This window comes from Manihot esculenta, chromosome 10 (assembly GCF_001659605.2).
Source record: "Manihot esculenta cultivar AM560-2 chromosome 10, M.esculenta_v8, whole genome shotgun sequence".
Taxonomy (NCBI): domain Eukaryota; kingdom Viridiplantae; phylum Streptophyta; class Magnoliopsida; order Malpighiales; family Euphorbiaceae; genus Manihot; species Manihot esculenta.
Window position 1 is genome coordinate 30,348,796 of NC_035170.2, and position 20,266 is coordinate 30,369,061.

General features: G+C 33.0%; 2 protein-coding genes across 8 annotated transcripts; one reads left to right on the top strand and one right to left on the bottom strand.

The window, feature by feature from the left end:
• Positions 1-458: 458 nt before the first annotated feature.
• LOC110624760 (50S ribosomal protein L1, chloroplastic) lies at positions 459-4,503 on the top strand. 3 transcript variants are annotated; one of them, XR_006352284.1, is made up of 8 exons: positions 464-935; positions 1,425-1,658; positions 1,764-1,818; positions 2,780-2,907; positions 3,334-3,417; positions 3,732-3,857; positions 3,992-4,303; positions 4,396-4,503. XR_006352284.1 is itself a non-coding variant. In XM_021770054.1 (7 exons), exons 1-7 carry the CDS (start codon positions 585-587, stop codon positions 4,127-4,129), a joined length of 1,062 nt encoding a protein of 353 aa, XP_021625746.1. In that variant the 5' UTR covers positions 459-584; the 3' UTR covers positions 4,130-4,503. The 3 variants fall into 3 exon arrangements, 2 of the variants coding, with proteins under 2 accessions (XP_021625746.1, XP_021625745.1); XM_021770054.1 differs by having other exon boundaries at positions 459-935; positions 1,479-1,658; positions 3,992-4,503; XM_021770053.2 differs by having other exon boundaries at positions 3,992-4,503.
• A 55-nt stretch (positions 4,504-4,558) lies between these two features.
• LOC110624757 (structural maintenance of chromosomes protein 5) lies at positions 4,559-20,159 on the bottom strand. Of its 5 annotated transcripts, none has more exons than XM_043960912.1 (31): positions 20,071-20,159; positions 19,842-19,982; positions 18,821-18,998; positions 18,586-18,739; positions 18,297-18,370; positions 16,582-16,731; positions 16,390-16,494; positions 16,173-16,318; positions 14,792-14,903; positions 14,528-14,683; positions 13,104-13,225; positions 12,873-13,017; positions 12,731-12,796; positions 11,696-11,824; positions 11,511-11,609; positions 11,181-11,346; positions 10,942-11,087; positions 10,716-10,779; positions 10,522-10,646; positions 10,318-10,395; positions 9,774-9,846; positions 9,050-9,153; positions 8,202-8,318; positions 8,029-8,106; positions 7,241-7,340; positions 6,919-6,973; positions 6,393-6,441; positions 6,228-6,315; positions 6,064-6,136; positions 4,963-5,066; positions 4,559-4,868 (listed from the first exon to the last, which is right to left on the bottom strand). In XM_043960912.1, the coding sequence occupies exons 2-31, from the start codon at positions 19,901-19,903 to the stop codon at positions 4,816-4,818; spliced, it is 3,171 nt and encodes a 1,056-aa protein (XP_043816847.1). In that variant the 5' UTR covers positions 19,904-19,982; positions 20,071-20,159; the 3' UTR covers positions 4,559-4,815. The 5 variants fall into 5 exon arrangements, with proteins under 5 accessions (XP_043816847.1, XP_043816848.1, XP_021625739.1 ...); XM_043960913.1 differs by adding an exon at positions 19,481-19,554 and having other exon boundaries at positions 19,842-20,114; XM_021770047.2 differs by having other exon boundaries at positions 19,842-20,114.
• Between the last annotated feature and the right edge of the window lie 107 nt (positions 20,160-20,266).

Sequence of the window (20,266 nt, forward strand, 5' to 3'; positions counted from 1 at the left end):
GACCGATGGAAACCCCATCAATGGTATCCATCGGCGAGCTTGATATAAGGATTAATCAGTATAAATTTTAATATATTTTTTAAATTTAAAAAACTAATAAATGATTTTTTTATATTATAGAAATTAAATAAAAATTTTTTTTATTATAATATTATATAAAAATAATTTATTATTACTTTTATATACAACTATTTATAAAATTATTTATATTTATATTTATATTTTATTATTAAATATCATATTTCAAAGAAATATTAAAACTTGTAAACTTATTTTTATTTAAACAATTTTAAAAAAAAATCAAAAGAATTATTTTTAATTTTTTAAAAAAAAGAAATACTACAATATTAACAAAACGGACTCTTAGAAATCTAATTTTGTTTTTTTTTAAAAAAAAAAAATAAACGAATTGTTTAATGAGTTAATAATAGAATAATGGCAATTGTCCACCATAGGAATGTTCTACTCTCCAGAAACTACAGAAATACCCCCAACAGCCTCTCATCAGCATATCAATTCATGGATAGATAAAAGTAAGATTAGCTTTGCTTCTGTAGACAAAAGCTTAATCCAAACCAACAACAATGGCAACCTGTACTACACCCTCTTCCCTAATGCTAACGTACGTCGCCTCTACAGTACACCCTCAAGACCTCACTCCTTCTCTCCTCTCCTTCAAGCCCAAAACTTCTTCTCTTTATCCATGGGCTCTGGGTTCTTGTGGAGAGAGAAAATCAAGCAAGTTTGTCAATCTGTTTAAACAAAAAGAGGCAAAGTTTGGAAATTGCAGTGTAATTGTGGCTGCTTCTTTGGCTGCGGAGGCAGAGGTGGCTGATGAAGTGGAGGGGAGAGAGGCAGGTGATGCGGCCACCGCTACAGTTGCTCCACCTAAGCGTAAGAAAGGGAAGGCTGCATTGCCCTTGAAGAGAGACAGGGTAAGGCTGTGATGTTCGCTTCTTGTTTTCCTAAGATTCGGGTTTTGGGATGATTTGATTTGAAAGGTGTTGTTTGGTTGGTTCCATATTCAGGTATTGATTTTGTTTATTATGGTTGTTTGATTAGTGAATTTTTGATAGGTGTATCTTTGTGTTATCAAATTAGTATTCTACATGATTGATTATTAGTGTCTTAGAACAGAGACTGATAATGTATGATTATGTTGTTACCATTGTTGGGATTTTATGTGCTCAGTGGATTTTGCTTCGTTTTAAGTTAGAAATTAATCTCTGAGAATTTTGGTGCAAGAAACTTTTCAATAGAGGAGTCTACTGTAAGTTTTTGATTGGTTTTTGTTTGAATTATCAATTTGAGATTTTTCAGTTATATAGAAATTATTGCCTTGTGCTGGAGGCAGTATATGCATCTCCTCATTCTGTTAGTTCTTAGTCCACTTGGGTTTTACTGAAACAATTTTATTTTTGAAGATTCTTATACACTTTCAAGAACTCAGCTTCATGCCCTTTTGTTGGAAATTCCAGACAAGGTCTAAGAGATTCTTGGAAATTCAAAAATTAAGGGAAAATAAGCAAGAATATGACATAAATACAGCAATATCGTTACTGAAGCAAATGACAAACTCAAAGTTTGTTGAAACCGCTGAAGCTCATTTCCGTCTTAACATTGATCCCAAATATAATGACCAACAGCTGAGGGCAACTGTGAGTTTTATACTTGATCGAGTTTATATGAAACTGCATTCACAGTTTATTTATTTGTTGCAGTGATATTTAGTTCCCTTGTCTTTTCTGTTTCTCTATGTATAGGTAAATTTGCCCAAGGGAACTGGACAAACTGTTAAAGTGGCAGTGCTTACACAAGGTAGATATTCTACTCAATTTGCTGATTTGTACCAATTAGTTTGGTATATCTAGTACGTATCTATAATTCACAGTCCTATTGATTGCTTTATTAAGTGGGAACTACTTCATTGAATGGAGATTCTTAGGAGTAAAAGAACCAGTTATTCTATAAATTGTTATGGATTTTTCGAATTGTTTAATCCCAAAAATTTGGACTTAGAAGCCAGATGTAATGTTAGTTACCTTGCTTTTCTTTTTCAAGTTCATTATAGGCTAACTGCTTTATCAGCAGAGCCGATAAAGGTGTTGAGTATTCCAGGAGAATGTGTTATCCTCAAGCAAGTTTGATCCTTTGCATTGTTATTATTCATTGGTAGAAAACTTAGGGATTGCTGTTGGTGTTAGGTTTTATTATAAAGATGGCGAAATAGCTGATTTTTTCCTGGAGGTCTTAAGCATTTGGAAGTTGTGTTGTCCTGTTGTGAATATGAAATTATCAATATGCTGGGATACAGTTTTGGAGCAGTGTCATGTTTGCTTATCATGTATCACATATTTGTTACCTTCTAGTCTTAAATATTTGACCAACTATTTCAAGATCTAAGTTTTAGTTCAGTTGAATGGAGTTTTGGGATTAAATATTGCTATCAATTCTCCTGGGAAATTTTGATGATGTTTCTTTCTCCGAAATGAGTAATGGTGCATTGAATTTCAGAAAAGTTATTGAATGAATATATCCTAATTTTGAAGAGGTTTTTATTGGAACAGACTTCTGCTTTATCTTTTTTTGGTTTTGTTTTTCATTGGGATCTTGAATGGCCTTTTCTTTTTTCTTCATTTACAGGTTTTCCAAATGGCTATAAATAAAATTTAAGGTTCTATTACAATTTTAGAACTCTGTTAAATTCCTTTGATAAGGTGGCATACATGTATATCCCTTGTTATTTGATTTGCTTACAATGTGAATTAAAAATCTGCAGGCGAAAAGTTCGATGAAGCAAAAAATTCAGGGGCAGATTTGGTTGGTGGGGAGGACCTGATAGAACAGATAAAAGGAGGATTCATGGACTTCGACAAATTAATTGCATCCCCAGACATGATGCCTAAGGTGTTGCTCTGCTTATCTAGTTGTAGTAGTGTAAACAAATATACATCCTAAGAGAAGATACAATTGTTTATTCTTGTTGAAATTTGTGGATAACGTTTAATTTGAAAATTCATTTAACTCCATATTGGAATATATAAATATTTGTTATTAATTGTATGAAGGAAAACATTAGTACTTAGTAGTTCAATATATGTCTTTTAAAGTTTAACATACTATGTTGTAACATGCTCTTTTGCCACTGTTACCTTCTATCCTTTGAAAGAATGCTGAAGTTTAATATTCTCTCTTAAAAGTAAATCTAAACTGTATGTTGATAGACTATGGCTGTGTTCCAAATCGTAGGATGAGATTTTTTTTTTTTTTTTTTAATAATTGAGATTATCTTGTTTTGGTTAGCTATATTAATGTCTTTACCACTTGTATCAGGTTGCCAGCTTAGGTAAGATTTTAGGACCTCGGGGACTCATGCCAAATCCAAAAGCTGGTACTGTTGCAACCAATATACCTCAGGTGTAGTTTGCTTTTGCTTCTACCTTTTGTTAATTCTTTTTCTTTTTCTTTTTCTTTTGCCTTGCATTGGATTTATCAATTTCTTTTTATCAACTGGATTATTCAACAGCCGGCATCTACATATTACAACAGGAAGACGTTAAAGGAAATCAGAGAGAAATGATAACAATGGCGTTCAATCTATCATTTCATATTAGCTAGAAATTGCAAATGGCTGATTACCAAATACAAAAAATATGAGTAGATTCCATTTGTGGGTTGCTTGATACTAATTTGATTCACCAAAATGACATGGTTTACTCTAATGTTTTCAGGCAATAGCAGAACTCAAGAAGGGAAAAGTTGAATATAGAGCAGATAAAACTGGAATTGTGCACATACCTTTTGGAAAGGCTGATTTCTCAGAAGAAGACCTCTTAGTAAACTTGCTTGCTGCAATTGTATGATCTAAAGCTCCGCCTCCTTTCCTTTTATACATCTGTGCTTTTGCTTCTCTTTTTTCAAGTTCATTGGTGCCTAGATAATATGCAGCAACCCCAAGAACTAATCTTTCTCATCCATTATCTTCTACCAGAGATCAGTAGAATCAAACAAGCCATCAGGAGCAAAAGGAGTGTATTGGAAAAGTGCACACATATGCTCATCAATGGGGCCTTCAATTCGAATAAATATAAGGGAGATGCTTGATTCCAAGCTTCCATCGAATGTTTAAATATACCTAACACCTGTAAATGATGAAGTAAAGTGTCTCCAGAATCCATCAATGTTCAGTAAAAGATGGCAGGTAAAAGCATGATGATTAGAGGAAACCTCCGTTATTTGTTGCGGATGGAAGTTGGCAAGCATATCCATAGTCATCCTTTACAAAGATTGAGAAACATAACATGTATGCGAATGATATTATCAAGTTTAGTTACTCGTTACGAGAACTTCCAAATTTGATTCTTTCGCTTGTTATTTCTTCTCTTGAAATATTAGGGGGAAGAAAAGTGGACATGCTTTGCCTTGAAAGAGATGAAAAGGCTCTGGATCATGAAAATTCTATGAAGATGAAATAACATCAAGAGGGTTTTGTTTATGTTTTTATTCCCCCACCCAACTCTTACAGAAAAATTACTATGGAATTGCCATTGCGAAGCCATTGACAATGCTTTCATTTCATTAATGAGAAATCAATTACACTGTTGCTGTCCAGGTTGGGTGTGTCTCAACATAAATCATACTACATTCTTGAAGAATTATCTATGTACAGGACAAGGGGAATTACTCCAAGACACAGGCAAAAAGTACAAGGTTTTTACAAACTAGCTCATGTGAGATGGCACTGCAGACTTCTGGATCGTTTCTAATCAAAAGATCTCATCACGGCATTTTTACCGACGACTGTTATTTAATAATCTAATCTCCAGCCAGCCCTGTAACGGCTCTCCAACACTCACCGCTGCTCCATACTGCAATGAACAATAATATAACTTAACCATTTAATAAGGGTTTATGAGAATCATGCATTAAGAAACCTATTCTATGTTAGAATTAGCAGCTAACCTTTAGCAGGCTGTTCAATCCAAGGCCCGTTCATAATGTTCAGAATGCTACACGCCTCACTGTACTCCAAATCCGGTAGCAGCTTTGGGGTGAGTATGAAGCACCTACAAATAAATAAATGCAATTAAACACTTGCATTTTGTAGGATCACACACAGGAAACTATAACTGATGTTCATCAATTGCATATAATTTTACTAAAACAGAACTGTATAGGAATGACACTATAAATAAACGCCATCGCAGACGAAGAGGCAAACTTTCTGCTCTTACTGTTGAAGATTTTTATACTGCAATTAGTTTACACAGCTTTTGGGCAAATGCAACAAATGTCCCTCCATCTTATTAAGCAGCAACGCAGGCTGTATGAACAGTCAAGGAAGCATGCCTATGAATGCATTCCAGGATGCATCTATCTTATCTGCTTGCCATGTGTACTAATGTAATACACAAAAATATCCAAGCACAATAGAAAATGAACTACTAGATTAGATAGTGATTGTATATCGCGATTAATATTTGTGACCACTACCATGTCAGCTAGAACCGACATGCTGGTCCAAACCATGAAATGGACCAGTTCAATGGTTCACAGAACCAGCTATTTGCATTAAGATTGTCAGATAAATAAATTCATTGTTAATTTCTATTCATATAAAATTTATATTTTGTTGTCATTCATTTATTTTGTATGTACTATAAGTTTTCAATTATTCATAAAAAATTTATTTATTTATTGTTTAAGTTCTTTAATAATGGTTCAAATACTAATCATGCATTACGTTTTTTCAAAAGATTGGGGCTGGACTAGAACTAAAATGAACTGTGTTAATGAAATTGTTTATGAACTGGAACCAGTTTGAGCTAGGAAAATCTGGTTCAGTTCCAGGCTCAACTGACAAAAACTGCCAAATCGCCAGTTCTAGACCAGAAATGGACCCTGGCTAGGTCATTGCCATTTGCCAGCCATCTTACTCGAAGCTCAAGCTCTTTTCACTGTACAGCCAGCAGTGAACCTAATGAAGAAAAAGGGACCTAATTCCTGTGCTAAGTAATGTAGACGGCCACAGATGAATTGGGTAATACGGAGATTTGTTCTTACTGTGGCGTACTAGGTTGACTGGCGGCTCTTACTAGTTGCTGAAACATCTTTCTTTCATTTATAGGATCCATTCCTGGAAAAAGAAAGAGAGGATCAATGCCATGATTTTTTTTTTTTTTGCAAAAGAATATTCAAGTACCAAGTCACAAGCACACCATTCCAACCTTGATTAATCTCATCAACCACCCTAAATGGGCAGTTTGTAAGGTCTTGAAGAGAAACAAGATAAAGAATAGTTGAAACTGAACGCTCCTACAAAGGGAAATTTCAAACATCATCAGACGCTACTGCCAAAGTTACAAAGACAAGAATCTGATGTGATGTGATACCCCTCCAGATTGATGATGCGCACTAAGTACTTGAAGTTGTCCTGCTTGCCTGATGGCCACGCACAAGAAACTAATGAGAAGATGAATCAAAGCCGTATCTTAAAGTCTAAAGCATAGTTCAAAAGCATCAAATTTCATAGCTGGAAAAAAAAAATTAAATACAGAATCCCAACCCTGACTCGTGAAACTTTCACCGCACATTAACAAAACTCAATCTTTTGAGAAATCAAATGCGAAAAATGAGGAACTAAGGGTACCACATAAATAAATATAACAAAATTCCAAGCAGTCAATATTCAGAAGCTAGTTTAAATGACTAATACAAAGCCATGATTAAAAACATAAAAAAAAAAGTAAATTAATTGACACAGTTACAATAAAAATCTTTCAGAAAGCAGGTTCCTTCATTGATTAGAAATTTACAAATAATACTTGATGAATGTAATCATTCTTCAATGATTAAAGTTCCATATTAAATTGGATTGCTTTTTGATGAAATATAAAGCACATTTAAAAGTGCAGTTACCTGAACTTTACTTTTATAAGTATTCCAAACTGATCAAAGTCCTTGTCATGCTCATCTGAGAATACATTAATAAAATTAAATTGGTTAGTAAGATAAAGCACATCTCATTGCAGAAGATGTTGAGATTACTAAGGAGGATTAGATGCATTACAAGAGGGTTGTTTCCATGATTTAAATCATCACCTCCAAATTACCATGGAACAACCATAACCATTTTACTGAAGATAACCTAACTGACAAGAACTTCACTTATATATGAGGAAGTAATAATTGATAATAACTCAACTCTCACAAATTACTATTAAATCACCCTAATAGTTACCTAAAGAAACTTCTCCTGCAACAGCCATCTCTTGGAAGTTGCGACTAAAGGTCTCATTTATCCGAGCAACAAGGTTTCTCAATGTTGGAAGCCAACTTTCCTGCATATTTTCAAAAGGACAATATTTATGGAGAAATTAGGCTAATACAAGACAATAATCTACAAGGGAGAACCAATACATAGAGAGAAAACCCATTAAAGACAATATTGAATTTGTTTTTACTATGATGCAATGGAAGTTGAACCCTTCATTACTGAAAGGTCCATGGTTTCTCCACTTATTCTATTCAAAAGCTGATATCAAATATGGAAAGAACTTGGGAATGCTATTGGTTCGAGCTTCATGAACTTATAGTTTTCAAAACAATAAATTATAGCTCTTCTCTCGGTATTTTGATAAAGCTATTTGCCAAAATAATACCTCCGCGTTCTATAAGTCCAACAAAAACCCTAGGAATATAATGTATTCATAAATATGCTAATCCAATCCATAACAATAAATTTTAATTGATACAAGTAAAATAAACAACTGCTAATAAGATATCAAATCCCACAACTTACTGCAAAATACAGAAATATACCCTACACATTTCTAAAAGCCTTTAGTTTGGTTTTGAAGCATCAAATTAAACATATTTACATTTTACAGCTATTTTTCAATCTTAATTTCCTAACAAAACAAACATTCCAATATCAGAGAGCAATTGTATGTTCAGAAATGATAAATCTGGTAAAGTGATGAAAACATTATATAATCTCTAGTCAAGCAAGCAAAGGACTTCAGTTACCTTCAGGGAATCTATTTCAGCTAAACACCTCTTTAGTTCCTCTCTATCTGCTTCCAGCTTTTTGGCAATGGATTCTATCTGCAAGGCATTGTCAGCAATGTAATTTAAATTTTGCAGCATTAGCTAGAACTAGTATCTGAAAGGAGGAAAGAAATGTGGATTTCAAATATTACCTTCTCTTGCCGATGTTCATATTCTTTCAGAACATTTTGGTTAAGGAACAGAATGGAATTGGCTTGAGAAATATTGTCTTGAATAGCAGCATCCAGTTCCTCAATTGTTGTGGGCATCTGCATGTGAGCATAAGGATTCAGTATCACATTTGTATCACTAAAGCTAACAGTTCAAAGCATCAAATAAGAAAAATGTATGTGTCAAGCGCCAGATCAAGATAACATTCCATTGAAGATGTTCTATGTACAAAATTAGCATTTTAACCAGAGTGAAACTTTCCAAGTACAACAAAAGACAGCACAAACTGATAATCTTCTAACAAGATATACTGAATGCCTTGTTAAATGCTTATAATGAGCAAGAAAAAGGGAAAAAAAAAATTCCATGTATGGTGTTGTCTTTCCTAGTTATTAAATAGTAAACACCAAGAGAATAACACCTTCAATTTTCAAGTGACTTATCTGAAAGAATCAGACAATCTCACTAGCCCATACAATTACTTCAAACAAAAAGAAAGTTCTGAAAATCAACCAGCTGAAAAATTGCTTGCTCATAGGGGCTTCCACAAATTAATAGGCTTAGCCATTTAAAAATCCATTTTGTAAGATTAATCATTTCAATAAGAAATATTTGTTCAGAGGGAAGGCCTTATGCTGGAAAAACTGAAAACATGTGTATATGACACTAATTCTATACATATACCGAAGTTCATATTTTTTCTTGACCTGTAACAGGAGAAAGCTTACTTATGTTTCTGGAGGAGGGGTGTAACAATCCTTCTATGAACTCAAACTAATCCAAAATTTCTGGTGTAAAGTCTTAAATTCAAGTCATAGCATATACAAACCTCAAGAAATGCTTTTGCAAGTTTTGGAGTGATCACGGCAATTGATTCTGCATGCCTCTTGGCAGCTGAAAGTTGTTCTCGATGATTCTCCACCTCCTTCTTGCCTACAGACGGTCAAGATAGAAGTCAGAACGCAAGCAATATTTAGTTGCAATCATATGTGTATCATCTAAGGCAAAACTGACACAAATACCCTTCAATTTCAATATTTCTGGGTTTTGGGTGAAAAAATTGGTTGGACAATATGCTGTGTTATCTTCCCATAATTTTCATTATCACCTCATAAGTTTGCTGACATGAAAAAATACAAGGAGATTCCTAAAACAGACAGAACAACTCAAATTTCTCACGCTTTTAAAACATATACACTGAAATGGATACTGCATTCCATGTCCTTAAGTGAACCCAAAAGAATGCTTGGAGAACCAAGTATTGAATGGCTGAGATCCTCAAGATAATACGGGAATAAGAATTTTCTATAACCATCTAGCTGTAACAAAAAAAAAAAAAAAGGTTGGCAGCTTCTCATATATTTGTAAAAAGAAAATCTAGCAACAAATAGTGGCATCAGGAAAATTACCATACATATAGCACTGTGGTGTATACATGTGTGAGTACATATTAAAACAAAGGAAGAAGAAGAAGACACTTTTCATGAACATACAAATGGAAATTTCCAATAATAGAATAGATAAAAACTGTAGAAAGAAAATAAGCAACTCACAGTACTCAACGTGAAGTGATGCTTGTTGAGAAAACTTTTCGTGCTGCTTGAGATTAATTTCATGATCTCTAATCTATAAGGATATGCAACAAGAAAAACATCATAAGGATAACTTGGCAACAGTCCTGCCATGTGTGCATTATCTAATATTAAGGCATCTAAGTTACCATTAATGATAAATAGGAAAATCAAATTCTTTCCCCTTTTATTTCCTTAGCCAACACTTGTGTCAAATGCCCATAATACCAACGTTATAGATTTGCATATGCACATTATTACAACTTTACAAGTTTACAGTTAACCTTTTAGCCTTTTAACTTCTTCAAATGCCCTTAGCTAGCAATATTTCATATTTCCATTATGTAATATTAGAAGTTTGTCATTAACGTTCATATATAGAGATATTCAGAGAGATTTGAGGACAAAGTGTTGCATCTTTGGCAGCAAACCGATTATCAGAATCCATTGATAATCTCTTAGAGCAGATCACTAAAGCATTATGAAGTTCATTTAGCAATAACAGACCACCATTAACCAAAATTACCTTTGCATCAAATTCAATGGAAGCCATAAGCTTTTCAGCAAGACTCCATTTGTATCTAACAGCCTCAACAAGTAAATCCTGTCACGGAAAAAGAAATGATTCAATCAAAATAACGATATAGCTGGGTTAAACACCTTCATATCACAACTTCACACTGATATAAGGTTGTTCTTGACAAAACATAAAAATCCAAAAGACCTACACCTTAATAGCAATTGCATATTGGAGCCGCTGAATCCTAATTTTTGCAGCTTCATCTATAAGCTTTGCCATTCCGGTATCCAGGTCATCCTCCTTCTCCACTGATTCAAGTTTCCTTTTCTTTTGATCTATACCAAAGAAATCATTAATTCTTCCAATTGCAAATATATATGTATAAGCTAAATTATTGTACTTACTGAGACGGTTCTCCAATTCCCGTTGAGTTCTCTTCTTCTCTTGTGCAACACTAATAATCTCCTCCTACAGATAATATCAAAGATATTTTTCTTCAGAGGAAGTGATTCTATCTAGCTACGAATCCAGATATATTGACGCATAAACATAAATTCAACAAGTTAAAGCTATATTGAGGATCTACTAAGTAGCATGACAACACAACTTTTTGCATTCTTTTCCACATACCCGTTGTCTTTGAAGATCAGCTCCTTCATTCTCTAAGTGCTTTTGCTCCATCAGCAGCGATTTAAAACTTTCCTCTAATGCAATAACAGATTCTTCCAGCTCCTCTTTCCTACACCTTTGCTTTTCAATCTCACCAGCATCCACACCTAATGTCAAAGGCAAACAAAAACTGACAGCTTAAATAATTCACAAAGCATTTGGATAATATGTTGATTTAGAGACACTTCACAAGCACATACTACAAAGTAGAAGACGTGAGTGATGGACTGGTTCAACAATTGCAGATAAATGACCACCATATCTGGAGGAAGACCAACGATAGTGATTCTCTGGAGTCCAAAAATCTAAAATATTCAACTTTGCTACATCATCTGCCTTCTTATCAGTTTCCTTCGACCCAATATACTGATGGAAATAAACAAATATAAGCATTATATATATCAAGGAAAGGGGGGGAAAAACTAAACTAATCTCCACAAATGAGATATCTTATTTAACTTCCCAAGCTTGCAAGGCTTTGACCTATTGACATTTGACAAACAATAATAAGATAAGTTTAGAAAGCGTACTGATCTGTCCAGACCACATTGGCTGATCAAAACCTCCTTTACAGCATCAGGAGCATCAAAAACTTGGTCAAGTCGGGTATAGATGCCAAGCTCATTCATCTGCTCAACAGAGAGGCCAGAAATATAAAATAAGATAATCTGACTTGTCCAGTGCACTATGCACTACAGGCTCAAGTTGCATATACCTTCTCAGAAACTTCAAAGGGATCCTTAAAATGGTATTCATTCCTCACATAGTTTAAAATTGGAACATCAAATGACTTCAAGTTTCTGACCAGAAAGTCCCGATCAACAGGATCTTGTGTTATGAAAGACTGCCATGCAAGCACAATGAAACCACCAATGTAATAAAATAATACAACTAATTATCCTATAACCAATGATATAAATTGAATATATAATCAAAGCATCCGAAATTATTCAAGGGAGCAGAACCAAAGCATTCAACTGCCTCACATGCACATATGTATTTGTTGTATTTTTAATCTATAGATTGACAAAACAAACTAGATTTTTCCTTATCAAGTACCCTTTCAAATAAACATAGACTTCTATATTCATCCACAAGACTTCACATGTACCTCCGAAACTTATTTATTTTTTCTTTATATTAATCCTTTCATAAGGGCTTATTTCTGACCCAATTATAATTCTATGCGACATGTTTCAAGCCAAGTCTTTCTATATTATACTATTATTATTATTATGTCATTACTATTTACTTGTTTGACCCTTAAAAGCAACTCATACAAAAGGGAGATCCTTGATAAATATCTCACAAATGCAATTGTCCAAGCTCAACTGTAATTGACTCTCGCAATTGATGGTCTTCTCATTCATTTTTTTTTCTTTTTCAGTACAAGTGGCCCCAACTAGAGCTCGAACTCAAGATCTCACGATCTTGGAGACAACTCTAGTACCATTGAGTTAAAACCCATTGGTCAAACTCTTTTAGAATTAGTATTAGTTGGAGACTCCCTTTTGCTAAATCATTGTATGGACACCATCATAATTTTCCTTTAATATTCATCCAATGCAGCTAAGGCTTCAAGAAATGTGATAATTGGTAACCCAAAAGTACAGACATCATAGAAGGCAAATTTTACATAAATAGAAACAAATTATTATGCAAAATATTTCAAGAATATAACTTTTAATGCTAAGCAAGCCAAACATTCAATTGGAAAAAAAACTTTAGAAATATTTTCCTTAAAAGATACCTTCCATATATAATATGGGACTTGACCCTCTAAGTAGTCTGCATGCACCCGATCTGGAACATTAACCTTATTTCACAAACCCACCAAAATTATTAAAGAATAAATATAAACGTAATAAATAAGAAAAATTTTCTAAATGTACCTCAAGCAACACAGGACCATACACCTCCTTATTCAACTCATCTTTATGTTGTTGCACCCACTGATAAGCATCGATTATTCCTCCGGTTCCTGAGTTTCTTAACGCCTGCAAGAGTTTATATTTTGTATTCTCCATATCCTTCAACCTGCAAAGGCAATTGAATGTATTATTTTCAAGACACCTCCACAAGATGTGGAAAGATTATTGATCCCTAACTTGCACTTAACTTACCTGTCTATACACTGCCTCAGTGCCATTTTCTTTTGATTTATAAGCTTCTCCATCTCTGACTTCTGCATCCTCTTTTGATTTGCAAAAATTTGTAGCTCTGTAATCTGAGAACGTAATCTTTCCTGGAAGATATAATTGAATATGAAAAAGTGTTTAATACAACCCACCAAAATAGTTAAAAGAGAGAGGCCGTGTGTTCAATCGTAATGCCAGAATTTTCTAATTCATGCCACATTGCTCATTTTTTAAGAGCTCTACCAAAAAGCATATAAATAAATAGTTTACAATATATTGACATGAAGTCATGAACTAACGAGAACTAAGTAGTCATTAGAATTTAGAAATTCTACATCCATTTATATTGTTGTACAATGAGAATAGTGTTATCAAGCAAGAGGGACTCCTACCACCTTAGGCGAGGCAACACCTTATTGAAAAAGGCGACAAAGCTATTTTTTTATATATATATTTTAAATAAACATGTATATATATGTGTAATGTATCATCAACAATAGTTTATATATTTTAATCTAACTAAATATTAACTTTTTTAATTAGATTAAAATATATATAATATAGCTAATGATAAATTATATATATATATATATAATGTACAGAATATTAATATTAATTTCTTATTATATATATAAATAATTAAATAATAATAAAATTAATAATTAATTAAATAATAATATTAACTAATAATAAAATAGTATATAAATCTCTAAATTATATACACTATATGATAGAATAATCTATATGATAAATAATAATACTATTTAATATAGAATATAATTATAGTTAGAACATAAAAAAAAATAGAATATATAAATATAACTAAATAAATTAATATTAAGTTTCTATAAACAAACATTATTTATAAATAAATAAATGAATATTATTTATTATATATTAATATTTCCAATATTCATATTTTATTTCCATGTTTGTAATACCTAGGTAATTTATTATATAAAACAAGGAAAAAATAAAAAAAGAGAAAGAAAAGTCAAAAGATTCCATGTCTCTTCTTCTACCAAGAAGAAAAGGTAACTTCTAAATATTATTTAAACTACTTTTTTCTTCCATCGAGGCATCTCCTTCCTCCTCAGTTCTTCTTCTTCTTCTCCTTCCTCTCTCCTTTTTTCTTCCAACGAGATTTCTCTTTTTTTTTTTCCTTCTTTCTGCAGTTGAAACAGAAAAATGGAGGCGTTGGCGCCAGGCAATGCCTCGCCTGCCTGGCACCTGGCCTTAGTGGGAGGCGCCTTGCCTTGCCTAGTGCCTCCTATCGCCTTTCACAACAGTGAATGAGAATTCGATAACTTGATTGCCTTTTCCAATACCAACTACCAACTTCATCCATGTTACCAAGCACAGAATAACCACAAGAAAATATAAATACAAGCTGAAAAGTGTTAACTTACAAGTTTGTCCCTTGGAGGCTCATAATTAGGCAGGTTCTGAAGTTCAATTTCAGCAGCAGCAAGTTCCTCTTTAGCTTTTAGGATCCTCTGTTGACGAAATTCTTCTTGCCTCTTTAAGTCTTCCATTTCATTGTATTTTCCTTCTAATTGCACTCCCTACACATATATAATGTAATAAAATAAAAAGTGATAAAATATTCAATTATTTTTGCTTCCAGATAAAAGGATTAGCAAAAGCTTAAAGGTACAACAAGTTAACCATACCAAATGGTTTTTCTTCTCTAGTAGTTTCATTCGTTGCTTAGCATTGTCCTGTATGAGATTGGTGACTTTTTTACATTTAGAATCCAGTAGAGATTTCTCCTGCTTTTGTTTTCTGCAAGCAATAATTTTAATAACGGGTCAGTGAAAAATCACATTATGGTTATTCCCCCCTAAGTAGCTCAAGAAAAGAAGCTTGGAATTTAGCATTTCTGTCGTTCTTAAATTAAGGCCTTATAATAATATGTTCAATTTGCTGTAAAAGTTAACCACCTCTCTAGCTCTCCACCATATGCAGAAAAAGAGGTTGTCACGGCAATACAAAGAAAGATTACTCCTATACACTGTTGTTAGAATCTTACGATTTGCGATTCAAATCTATTTTTCAACAAATCGATTTGAATCCATGGGGTGAATCTTAAATATACCTGAATCTTACGATTCTTGATTCGAATCGTACGATTCTCGATTCCATTCTATATTCTAGCGATTTAAATAAAAAAAAAATAATAGTGAATAAGGTGAATCAAAGAATTCTTCACCCGATGCAATTAATTCTCTTATATTTTCAAAATTTAAGATCTTATTCATTTTTGTAATAAAAAGTATATAAAACCTTCCCTTAGCTATTTTTCTTTCACTAACCATTATTTAGCCTCTCCTTTTTGTCTTTTTCTTTTTAGTTGATTTACTTAATTATAGTTGTTAAGGTAGTTTATATTTATAATATTCTACTATGCTATATTTTTTACTATTTAATTATTTGATCAAATTTACATGAGAGTTTCTGTATATGAATAATGATAAATATTGTCTACAATTCCAAAGTTCATAATTTATAACAAAAAACTATATAACATAATGCACACATATTATCCTATTATAAAGAAAATTTCTAATTAAATAAATAATAATTCTATATTTATCAAAACAATGTTTTACTTATTTTTAGAACACATTATTTTTAATTGATTTTTGAAAGTCTTAGCAAATCTTGCGATTCGATTCGATTCTTGATTCATGAAATGAAAATTTCAAATCTCGATTTGACAACTATGCTCCTATAGAGGAAACACTCAAGGTTCAGCTAGTAAACATGTTTATCAAACCTATGCATCTTAAGCCCATGCAAGGAACAGATTTTTCTGGACTTATAAAAGAAGAAAGAAGGAAACCCTAGTACAAATTGATGAATTTTCTAAACAATGATATTTCACTACAATCAATTTAGAAAAAAAAATGAAGATTTGAAGCCAGTTCATCTACTAAAAGGACAACACAAGAAATCAATGTTGAGCTTATGTGACATATGATTGTCAGCAGGTAACAATATGTAATGCCACGTTGGTATCTTAGTTTGCAGAAAGGAGTTGAGAATCCATACTCAATGGGTTCTTTGAGATCTTTCAAAGTTTTTACAGCCTCATCCAACTTAATTTTGGCATCCTTTTCCACCTCTTTAGCTTCCATATATTCAGCTTTTTTCATATCGTACTTCAGCCATGGCAATTTCTTTCTCATGCATTCAACCTGCAGATGACAGTATAAAGAAATACATGGTCACTGCACAGTGTTAATAATCAACTAAACCAAAAGCATACCTTTGACAGTAGTTCTTCTCTTTGGCGCACACGCTCTACATCCTTTTCAAGTTCAGAATTAAGGGCCTTCTCCCGATCCAGGGTTTCTCCATTCATGTTAACAGCCTAACACAAATCATGACATTGAAAGAACTTGCGTGGAGCTTACTACATCATTATCAATGTTTCCAGGAATGAATTTTAGAAACTCACCACTTCAATATTCTTTAATTTACGGCTTTTTTCAACAAGTGCATGGTGTTGAATAGGCAGTTGAGGATCACCAATGGCCTTTTCAGTCTCTTCTAAAAGTTGAACAGGAGCTAACTTTGCAAACTCACTTACCCTGTCTTGTGGTAAGAACTGTGATGTGTGGAAGAAAAAATGAGGACGAAAAAAATGCAGCAGAAAAGATAAAATATTAATATTGACGATAAAGATCCTGATCTAAATACATGAACCAGCTACATGTTGCAAGCCATAGCAATTCGAAGATTTATTTCTGGTGAAACCAAATAAAGAAGAAAGAAAAGCAGAGGGGAGGGGAGGGGCTTGAAGGAGCAGAAGGATACCATATGAATCTGTAAGACTTATGAACAAGTGGTTTCATGAATTATTCTGATTCCTAAATAATTGGTTGGGTAGGTTTGATAAGGAAAGGGCACATTTCTTCCTTCCATTCTTATTACCCTTTTCTTTTCCAATGGCCGCTAAAAATAGGTAGAATGACACCTACATAATAAGACCACACATTTCAGGATAACTATAACCCAAAAAAAAATTATCAGGATAAAAGATTAAGTAGCCGATCCAAGAAATTTTTAACATCCAATGGCTTCAAGACTCAGAATGTGATCCAAAATGGGCTTAAATGCTTCAAGTAACAATATCAAACTTCTATAAGGAACGTAAGCTGCAATGTGCATGCAGTAACACATTGATGCAGAATTGAAAGTTTAAGAATCATAGTCATTGTAGAATTAGGACATTTAGAAATTTATTACTTAAGAACTCTATTTATTAAGTTTATTATATTTCCCCATTTAAGTTCATTTAAAATCCTCAAAACTCTAAAACAAGAATAACAAAGGAATCAAAAGAAACAAATTCTTAAGATTGAAAGGAACAAAAATAAATTTTCCAAAGAACTAATTCTCAATTTATTTAGTTCTCAATAGCAATAACAATAATCAAATCTAAATATGTAGAGATCTTAGCCCCCATTTATAGAATCTTAAAAATAATAATAAAATCTAAAACATGTAGAGATCTTAGTCCCTATTTATAGTATTTTGCAACCTGGTTACATTAGGATTAAGTTAGAATTGATGAGATTCCAAACTACAATTAAGAGAGAATGTTATGAAAAGTTGAGACTATTTAATATGGGATTTGTATTCCTAAATAGATAGAACAATTATGTCTATATATTCCTATGATTATGAGATTTGATATATTCCTATTATAGTTGGAGAACCCCTTTCTTATGGTATCGTAGTATAGATGTATTGGATCTTCTATTATGAATAGGAAACCTTATAATCCAATTCAATAAAGATGCAGCCCTTTGAGCTTTTGTGTCCGTGGATGTAGGCTCTCATAGCCGAACCATATAAATCTTCTTGTGTAATTTTCTTCTATCTTTTTTGTTATTCTAATTTCATAGATTAAAAACCCTAAAACAATAAAATAGTAAATCAAAACCAAGTAAGAATTTAAACGATAAATAAAATAATAAACCAATGCCCAAACTTCCTCATTCTACAATAACTACAATTCCTACACTTCCAATACTGCATGACACATGAGTTACCACAATGTCAGATAATATCATGCTATGCATTCATCCAGAGGTAATACATAAAGTTGTATGAGAATGCTACAAAAAGGTGCCACAAGAGCATCCAACTCCAAGTCCTAGTACTTACTTGAGTCAAATTGTTGATTTGGATGTTGAACCTTTGAATTATTTCAATTATGTCTTTCTTAGGTACCACTTTTCCTGAAAACAGTGAAAAATAGATGAACATCTCTTTTGCTTTAAGATGTAAAAAGTAGGTAAATAGTTTTTCTAACTCAGATGAGACCATATATTTCATTTGATAAGAAGCAAGCATAAGAGGGTAAAAACAAAAGTTCTAATGAGTATACATCTTATAAAACCTCAATCTAACTGGACATGAAATGCAATGCTGTGGCAAGGGGCCAATATCTAACCATTATGCAACCATTCTGACTTATTATGTGTATCAATTTTCCGCATGATGGTGATCCGATCATCTTCAGTGTTTCCTCTCAAGGTTATTTTAATATAACCAGTCTCCTCTCCACGTTTCACATATGCTCCAATACTTGTTGCCCTCCCAAGTAGCTGCAGACATACAGTCCTTCAACTTCATGCATTATACAGGATGAATGAACTTTATGATCAAGATACTAGACTTCAACTAACCTGAGGGTCACCACCAAGACCCAATGCAATGGCACAGACAATCGTGCTTTTACCGGACCCATTTGGTCCAATTACAAGGTTCAAGCGTGAACCTGGTTTGCAAAACAAGTAATCGTAAGTCATGAAGTTACGCAGCTCCATCTCAATTATGTTTCCAGGTGAATAGTCATCGTCCCCTCTGAAGGAAAAAAAAAAAAAAGGTCCTCACTTTAAATGTCAGTAATTAATATATAATGCAGGAAATAAAAGCTTAATTGGTTTTAAGATTTAGTTGGAAAAGATTATTTTATATAGCCATTGGTTTATTAACCAAAAACCATCATATTTTTGCAAAAAACAAACATAAGTACAAAAATTGTGATGAAACTCTTACACTACATCAATCCTCATATTGCCTTTGTGACAATGTTAATGATTGAGAAAAAGGATTTTTATACTTTCCACTTTGCAGAACGTTGAAGCTTCTCATGTCAACTAAGTGAATAGCTAGAAATCAGTTCATTCAGATGAAGAGTTCTCTTCTAAGATTCTAATTGATCACACAATATTTTGAATGAAGGATTTATTTTACACTTTTTCAACTCTAGCCGTTAGCATTTACCCAAAAAAATTAGAACACTTCCCTCAAGCAGAACTAGAAAAATAAAATAATTTTCATACCGTAAAATCACAAAACCTGTCTAAATTCCTCTCCACCCACCCCCCGGGGTGCATTTCTTCCACAGCCAAAATTGCTGAACAGACCACAAAAATCACAGAATACAAAAGCCCAACTTTCAACTATCAATAGGAGCTAACACTTGAAAAATAGCAAGTTAAATCATAATTACAAAATTCACATGACCAGTAAAATAAGACTTGAAACCACATTTTCAATGGAGCTCAATCGAGTTCAAAGTCTATCATCTTAATTCCGAAAGCCCATAAAAAAAAAAATCCAAGCTTTCCTCAATGCTATCCCTTCTTTTCCCCCTACAAGGCATCACAAACTCCATAAAAAAAGAATGGATTGTGCACTGACCGAGCAATTTTGAAGCGTTTGGAGGTTAACGGAGGATCGTCGGCTGCTGAAGATCGTTTCATTGCCTACCAGTAGTTTGGCCCTTCACCAGAATTTTGCAGCTTCTGAGATATAACAATCGAAGTCCCTGTGAAACCACGCCTAAAGAGCTAGGGTTTAACGCAGAGAGAAAGATAGGGAGAATCTGGAAGCGAAAAATGGCGCCAAAATAAGAGAGAGAGGAAAGTACTTATAGTGAGAGAGTGCAGTGCAATGCAGTGAAGCGACTGAAAGTCGGAACAGCGGAAGATAATAAAGAAGGGTAAATCTGTAAGCTAATTTTGTCCACTTTGGTTTTCACACCGAGAAATACATTTTTTATTAATTTTTTTTATTATATCTATTATATATTAAAAAATATTTGAAAAGATTTTTTAAAATAAAAT

What these genes read in the sequence shown, in the direction of transcription:
- LOC110624760 (XM_021770053.2), top strand. Translation starts at nt 585, where the DNA reads ATGGCAACCTGTACTACACCCTCTTCCCTAATGCTAACGTACGTCGCC. An exon ending in CCCCAGACATGATGCCTAAG is followed by an intron (nt 2,908 to 3,333) that starts GTGTTGCTCTGC and finishes CACTTGTATCAG; the next exon opens with GTTGCCAGCTTAGGTAAGAT. An exon ending in TAAACTTGCTTGCTGCAATT is followed by an intron (nt 3,858 to 3,991) that starts GTATGATCTAAA and finishes ATCTTCTACCAG; the next exon opens with AGATCAGTAGAATCAAACAA.
- LOC110624757 (XM_043960912.1), bottom strand. Translation starts at nt 19,903, where the DNA reads ATGAAACGATCTTCAGCAGCCGACGATCCTCCGTTAACCTCCAAACGC. An exon ending in AATATGCAATTGCTATTAAG is followed by an intron (nt 10,396 to 10,521) that starts GTGTAGGTCTTT and finishes TTTCCGTGACAG; the next exon opens with GATTTACTTGTTGAGGCTGT. An exon ending in TTGCAAAAGCATTTCTTGAG is followed by an intron (nt 8,319 to 9,049) that starts GTTTGTATATGC and finishes GCTCACATGCAG; the next exon opens with ATGCCCACAACAATTGAGGA.